Source organism: Nanorana parkeri, unplaced genomic scaffold (genome assembly GCF_000935625.1).
Source record: "Nanorana parkeri isolate BGI_ZX_2015 unplaced genomic scaffold, ASM93562v1 scaffold849, whole genome shotgun sequence".
In the NCBI taxonomy this organism is placed as follows: Eukaryota; Metazoa; Chordata; class Amphibia; order Anura; family Dicroglossidae; genus Nanorana; species Nanorana parkeri.
In genome coordinates, this window is record NW_017307117.1 from 343,969 (window position 1) to 352,064 (window position 8,096).

At 38.5% G+C, this 8,096-nt stretch overlaps 1 protein-coding gene across 1 annotated transcript in view; it reads left to right on the top strand.

Annotated features, from left to right (window-relative positions):
- The window catches only part of UNC80 (unc-80 homolog, NALCN activator), a 140,888-nt gene that overhangs the window by 107,008 nt on the left and 25,784 nt on the right, over positions 1–8,096 (top strand). The window contains exons 58-59 of the mRNA XM_018565464.1: positions 303–441; positions 4,546–4,602. Coding sequence (XP_018420966.1) covers positions 303–441; positions 4,546–4,602 — 196 coding nt within the window. The remainder of the gene's footprint in view (positions 1–302; positions 442–4,545; positions 4,603–8,096) is intronic.

Consider the following 8,096-nt stretch of genomic DNA (forward strand, 5'->3'; position numbering starts at 1 on the left):
TAATGAGCATGTGCAGTTCATTTTTGTGTCTATGGATATCGGAAAGTCAAACAGCAAATTCAATTTTACAAAGTCCAACATCAATAGGTTGGACTTGATGGACTAACGTCTTTATTCAACCTCAAATACTATGTAACTATGTAACAATAAATAATTCTTATTTATTCTTATTAATTCTTGTATGGCCTTTATTATTCCCACCTTCCACCATGGGTTAGTGTTTTAAAACCTATCAAAGGCTCTAACTCTTCCCCATACCACTGAAAAAATAAAAACTCTTTTTTTCTTTCTGTCCCTTTTAGATGACTCTGTGAGCATGCCCAGTGTGGTAAGTGAACAGGATGCGTACCTCTTGAGTGCCATTGGTAGAAGACGTTTCTCCAGTCAGACATCCAGCATGTCTGTTCCACAGGCTGAGGGTGGCATGCTTCCCAGCCAAAGGTAAACTGTGCTGTCCATCCATTGCATAGTAGCTAAAAATTATATAATGGAAATAGCTGTACCATATCATGCTTTTGGTGCAATATTCTCCCAAGAACATTATATCACAACAAAAACTTTTTAAAGGTGTTCTTCCTAAATCTATAGCTCCATTGGCAGTTAGTTTTGGCACGTTTTCTGCATTATCACAATGCCCAAATGACTAGCTGCAGAGCAACTGGAAGGTGAGGGTATAAATATTAGATTGTTACAGGACTCAACTATAGGACAAGATCGTATATAGCTGGAAGCTGCGTATGTGTTGGTCTTACTAATCTGCATAAATAATGTGTTCATTTTCAGCAAACTTCATGGTATTATGAATAGAAATAATCAGGATATTGCAAAATGTAAATAGATTTGTTATAGCACTATAGATATAGTTTTCAGCACTAAACTGGTAAGAAACACAAAAAACTGCAAGTCTTCTTAAGGCAGTGACGCGTATGAAACATTGTACATTATTTACATGCTGGAAAGTGTGGTGTATGCACTTTACTATTATAAAATGACAGTACTGAGAAGATATACTCTTTTGCTGTAACAAAGCTATTATTATTATATTTGATATTGTCCAACAATTCCTCTATAATGACAGTCTGCAAATTTCTCTTTTCCAGTTAAGTTTCCTGACAGTAATGTTTATTTGCCCCTAAAATCTGGTTCCATGTTGCAGTTGTCAGAAATCCTATTTTGATATTGTGGTACACAGTAGACAGTCATAATATATGGAGAACAGTACAGACAACTGCATCGTGGACAAGCAGTTGCATTGGTTTCAAGAGATGACTTAGCTGGAACCAAGAGGAATCTTCATGTGTATCCACTGTGTTTGATTTTGTTTTAAGCGCTATGTTTCAGCATATTGGTTAGGTATATATTTTGTGCATATTTTCCATAGACACTTCTGCTTCTGTTAGTTGTGTTTGTGTCCACTATTGCTCAGCAAATATGATTTACAGTCTGACATTTAATTGTTGATATTGAAAACATTTGTGTAACAAAGGATAGCTGGTTATGTATTTTTTTTAAGTGTTTAGCTGCTTTTCTAGAGCATTGTGCACACGATGTCCACTGTCGTATTATTAAAGCAGCAGAGCTAACATTTTTCATGTTACAAAACTGTTTCATTAACCTCATAATTACAGATGGAATGCAAAACATATTTTATAGTAAAGGGCTGAAGGAATTGACCAAATAACCACCAGTCATAAATACAAGTGATGTAAATGTGCAACTTTATAAAAAGTGCCCTTAGATTCCTTAGAATAGAGTCACAAGCCAGTTTAGATGGTTTGTGCATGTTAATCTGAAGCCCCTAAAACATTCCTGCTGGAATAGCATTCCAACACAAACCAGAATATAATGCGATAACTATAGATAGTTACTTGTTAGATATATTAATTGTATTATATTGAACTTGTTAGCATTCTTCAAGAAGTACTTGGTCTGGGCTCAGAAACACTGAGCTGCCTTCTTAATATGTGTACTTTTGCTGTCCACTTTAGCAAGTGGAATAAAACTAATGAAGATTGGTCTTCAAGACCACCAACAGTGCAGGTCATCCACTCTTTCAGGGAGAACCACAAGTATATAAAAGAACCACTATATCCAAAAATACACATTATGGGAAATATATACTAATAATTTTCACAGCGTTTTTGTTGAATTACACATTGGTACAGAAGTTGTACTGATAAATAGTTGGCTATGCATTGGAAAATATAACTTATTCATAAAACCTAAACAACACAACATTTTGAGGCTCTTTTTTCATATTCTCCTGAAACTTTCCAAATGTGTCTATTTAATTAGAATTCTGAGAATAGAAATTAAAACTGGCACTACTGACTTATAAGTATATGGAAACTTATAAGTAAACCGCCACCCTTGGATCTTCTCCTCCACAAACTCATTATTTCTCTGACTTTCCTTCCTTTTTGTGCTATTACTCTCAAGAATATTTTTAAACTCTGCAAATATCTAAATTGTTTGAGTCTAGATTAATAAAATATGAGTACCTATAGGCCCTATACAGCTAAATTGCAGCTAATTACATCATTAGAACAAACAGACAAGTTTAATATTTCTTAAATTTCACTATACACTGTAAAATTGTATTTGGCACCTTATTACACATTTTTAAAACATCTCTGGATTTGGCCTAATATAAACTTTGTAAGCTAAAAAAAATATTGAAATTGAAACTTTTCAGGCTTCACTGGATGCAAGTTTGTTTCATGTCAGTGACCCACTAGCTGGTGAAACAAGAATCAGGATTACAGCCCAGAGCCTGCACCTTTAAACAACAAGTCTACAGTGGTAGCTTCTATATTTCAATGCTTAGTTTCACTTTACATCCTTTCTTATCTGAACCAATTCATGAAAATGACATGACTTGGGTACAGTGGATCTTAACATTCCTGGTGGTATGATTTTTTTTTTTGTGCCTTTTTTTCGTTCTATTTTTTTAAAAAACTTTTGGATCTCCTGCCGGTTACGCCCCCCCTGCGCGGCGCGGATGCTCGCAAGGGACGGAACCTGGGAAAGAGGCATGCCAGAATCGGCCGGCGGACGCGCTGTGTATTCCCGAGTGTGGCTCGGGGTTACCGCTTATGGTACAGAGAATTAACCCCGAGCCTCACTCGGGAATGCCGCCAAGGAGGTTAACATGGCTTCTTCTTAAAGAAAGCACATTTGTTAATTATCTCACCCATGAGTACTGCTGGATTCTGGGATCCCAAAATGAAGAATTTCTAGAAACCTCATGCCACGACTAATAAGCATGTATTGCAAAATATATAAGCCTTCCATGGTGCAGTGCAGTCATCTGATATTATCTTTGTTGCTTGTCTTGTGATGGGTACATACTGCTGATTCACATAATAACCAAAGTGGTGCATGACCAGTATTGATGTTTATAACAGCACTGCTGTGTTGTGAAGTAACCAGGTTTACAGGCATGCAGCAGAGATAGTGGTTGCAATGGTACAAGTTGGGCTTTTCCTAACTCTGAATTCCAGGCAAACAGCTAAATGCACCATTTATTTACAAATATCATAAACATCAGTGCTGTTTTACATGCCAAAGGATTTATACTAGTATTTCATCTAGCCCTGAGATTTACACAGCCCTGCCAGAGAGCACAGCCAGCCTGTTAAACTGACTTTTCTCTACTACAGATAAGCAGAAAAGCTAGGTCCCCTCCTTGTCCTCAGCCTGTGATTGGACAGTGAAGGAGCAGCACACCCAATTGGTCCCAAGTACTGCTCCTCCATCTGCCAGTCTGAGTGCTGCTGTACATGGTATTACAGGAGGCAAAAACAAAGTCATATTTAGGTATTTACACTGGATACATTTGTTTATAAATGATATAACTACATTCATTGTTTTCTTATATCTGCCTGGAGTTCAGCGTTAATTAAACAGAAGCAGTTGAGCTATTCTTTTTATATCATGTTATAGTTGTCCTTTTACAAATTCTGGACTACAGCTTTAATAGAAGCGTTAATGAAATTATCTGGAAAGCTTATCTTTTAATGGCCTTTAAGCCTTTAACACTATGAGCAGAGCAAGATTTGTATTTCTGTAGTCTGTTCTCATTTGTTAATACATAAAATTACAAGATACTTTTTTTACATTACATTTATTTTACAATTACAACAGCATGAATTTGCACTAATATGTATCCACTGATATTTATGATACCTTGAGTAGAATAATTTCTGAAATGCTGTCTATTTCACTAGTACTGCTGCTTTAATGCCCAGCTCATGGACCATAAACTCTTGCTCGCTCTCCTGATCTCCTGTTTCTCCTCAGTTCCATCTTTGGCGATGCATTCCCCCCATACCCTAAACCCCCTCTTTTTACCCCGACTCGTGTAACTTTTTAAATGCAGAATGCCAAGAACCATAAATGACTAGCTGTTGGTTTGTATTTAGTTGAGTACTTTTATTTAGAGGTTTTTGTTACTTTTTATATTTTTGCATGCAGATTTTCCGTTTTGTTTTCTGTTTGCTTTTTCTATCCCTTCAATGCTTCATCTCCCTCCCCCTCCTGCAGCGAACCTAATGTTCTTGATGACTCCCATGGGCGTGATGGCAAGATCAGCCTGTCTAGGTATGAATGCTTCCTGTCTGTCATTGTGATGTAGGAGGGAGAGAGAGGATTGAGGCCAGAATGCAGAACCTCTTCCTCTCACTCTCATTCTGTCTCTCTGTTATTCTCTCCATTGTCCATTTTGTCTGGATTTAAAAGGTGCAGTTCCCTCTCTGGTCAGATCTGATGAAGTGTCTTTTATATATAATATTATATTGACCTGAACTCCGTGAATCATAGCAACATATTGAAATATATTTATGCTGTTTACTCTTTTAGTATTAGGGCATTTTCTGAATTTTGGTTCATGAGGTTTTACAAAAAGTAGCTAATTTCTGTACTGAACCATAAAATAATACAGTGCAGATCACCTGCTAGTTTTTTATATTTCCATGAAACCCCTGCTTGTTGGATCTTTTCCCCATAACCGCAAGAGCATTTACAATGGAGTATCACTCTTGCCACTCTTGGTACTTAATTTATTTTTAATTACAGAAAATGCACCAAGCTAAGTGACACTCCCTTGAATTTCACCATAAAGGGCACAGAGAGAGAGCAAACTGTAAATTCTTCCATGGAAAACCCAAAACTAGAATATCAAACACATACAGTATAGGAAGCCAGTGGGAGAATGAATTCATTCTTGTGCCCATAGGTCCCCTTGCCAGCTTTGATTATATCAAAATATAATAATGAACTGACTCCTGCAGCACACTACTGATGCCTTGGTTCAGTAAACTTAAGACAGTTTAAAAAATTGATGTTTTATTGTCAAATCTTGAAATGTATTTGCTGCATAATATAATGAACGTTTTTCTTTAAGACATAGGATTTAGTTATCTTCACCTATCCTCCTAAATTGTGTTGTTGGACTATTATAGTGCAACTGTCAAAAGATTGCATCGATAGGTTAGATAGTACGCAGCCCAGAAAGACTCTGCACCTTTCACCGTTCAGACTTGTGATCTGATACTGCTGTAGATTGTGTAGTTAGAACTGTTTCATCTCTCACCTATTCCTTATCAGGGGTCCTTATTAGTGACTTCTAAAAGAAATGATGAACTTCAGGTTCTATATAATGAATTAATTCAACATTAAATGTGTTATCATTAATATAGAGCTACAAACCTCAGGTATTAGTAAATTCTTCAATACAGATAGCCATGGCAGTCCTGGAGCTTATTATGGTGCTTATCTATTCCAGTCCTAAGTGGCCAATTGGCTCTTCAATTTTCTTTATCCCCTGATGCAAAGGAGAAGCTGAGAGACACTGGGGGTGATTTACTAACCTAAACACACACACACACCAGGTGTGTGTGATTTTCACACAGCAAAACGTATTTATCAACCAAAAAGTCTCTAAAAGCATATTTCCACTAATGCCATATATGGAAAAATCATGCACATGATGCATATATAATGCTGCTTCACAGTTTAGACAAAAATGGTTAGCTCATGCATTTACATTCCTGCATTCATCAACGCAAGCAACATAACATAGAGCTAATTTACACCACATTACCTTGCAATTCATTGCAGGGCTTTCCACAACACACCTGCTGGGTGTGTACACACTACAAAGGTGTTTCGATTCCTCCCATAGATCATGCTGGGAGGGAACACACTACAGAGGTGTATACACGTTCGTGGTGTGTTTAAAAGGTTAGTAAATCAACCCCACTGTGTTAGTAAAATGGTTAGTGGTCATTGTCTGTAGTTTTCGGTAATATGGTGCACATATCATTAGAAATGTATACACTTAGTATCCCATTGTCATTTTTTCATTTTTAATGTTTCTGATGTACAAATGTTTTGTGACTTCTCAAGCATGTACCGCCCACTTATAGACAGAGATGTCTGGGGCAGTATTAAAAGAATAGAATTTGATCTCCACTCTTACTAGAGGTTGAACTGATTCAGTTTCATGACTGATATATCCTAGGGTAGTTTATCAACTTACTGTAGATTGGATCTCCAAGGTTTACTGTTATTGTTCTGTATTTAAGTCTTTGTTTTGTCATTGTTCTTAGTCCCCAGAAAGCATGGTCAGGCAATACACATGTTGCAAATGTAACTATCTGGGAATCAAAGCCTTGACATACCATATGTGACCTCACCCCACAGATCGTGCACTGCTGCCAGAGGTGCACACATCTTCTTGGAAACAACAAATAAAATGAAACAAAAATTGAATGGAAAAAAGCCCACTAATGGACTATTTTTTATCAGAGTTTCTAGTGCAATTTTATTAGCATATAATACACAAACATTATCCAACATCGGCCAGCTTCTTCTTCAGGGAGCCAGTCCAAAACAGATTACAAAGATGCCACACACCTCGTTTTGCTGCTTAGTGAAGATTTATGTAGAACCACAAAAATCTCGGAGGCATTTTGCGGAACAACACTTAGAGTGTTATTCACTAAGGAGCCGTAGGATCCAGCCGTAGCTTCGGCTGATCCTTCCATTCACTTCAGCCACCGAAGGCTTCGGTTCAGTATTCACTATAGCCCTTACAGCAGCCGAAGGCAGGCGAACGGCTCAGCCGAGCCAAAGCAGACCATGTAAATGACAACAGTTGGTCTAAGCCAGCCAAGATGTCACGGCTGGCCCAGTCCAGTTCTTGTGCTTTAATGACAGATCAGCATCCTCAAATGACCTGGGGACGCTGGTCTGTCATTAAACAACAGCTGGGCGGAGCCAGCCAAGATGTCACAGCTGGCTCCGCCCAGTTGTTGCGCTGTAATGACAAATCACCTTCTTCAAATGACCTGGGGATGCGGATCTGTCATTAAACAACAACAACTGGGCAGAGCCGGCCATGACGTCACGTCCAGCGCCACGCAGTTGTTTTCATTTGCCCAAGACCTGCCGGAAGACCCTGGCAGGTGCCGGCCAAATGCAAACAGTTGGGTGGTGCCAGCGGTGATATCACCACTAGTTCCGCCCAATTTTTTATATTTTGCCATTATCTGTCAGATTCTTCATTCTGTGGCGGCAGTTCGTCTCGTGAGGTCGGGTTGGCGGGCATCGGGTTTTTAAAAAAAAATTTTTTTTTATTTATTTTTTTTTTATTTGGCTGAGTCGTTGTCGTCGTGGACAGCGCTGGATGTCATGATTGACCTTAGGATTACATTGGTGGATCCATTTTTTTTTTTTTTTTTTAATAAAGGACTTGTCAAAAATCCTTTGTTGTGTTTTTATTAAAGGATTTTTTATTAAAGTCTGGTCTTTTAATTTATTTTGATTTAGCCCTTTAGTTAATGGGTGGAGGTACAAGTACCCCTTACTCATTCACAAAAGGGAGGCTGCATCTGGGTGCCCCTTTATTAAAGGGGTACCCTGATGTGAATACGCCCCCCTGCCCGCACCCCCACAACCATCGCTCCAGGGCTTGTGGGGAAGAGGCCCTTGTCCTCAACGGCATGGGTACAAGGTGCTTTTCCAGGGGTGACCCTGGAAAAGCAACCTCCCAGGCATGGCATGTGGCCTGGTATGGCAGGGAGGAGGGCGCT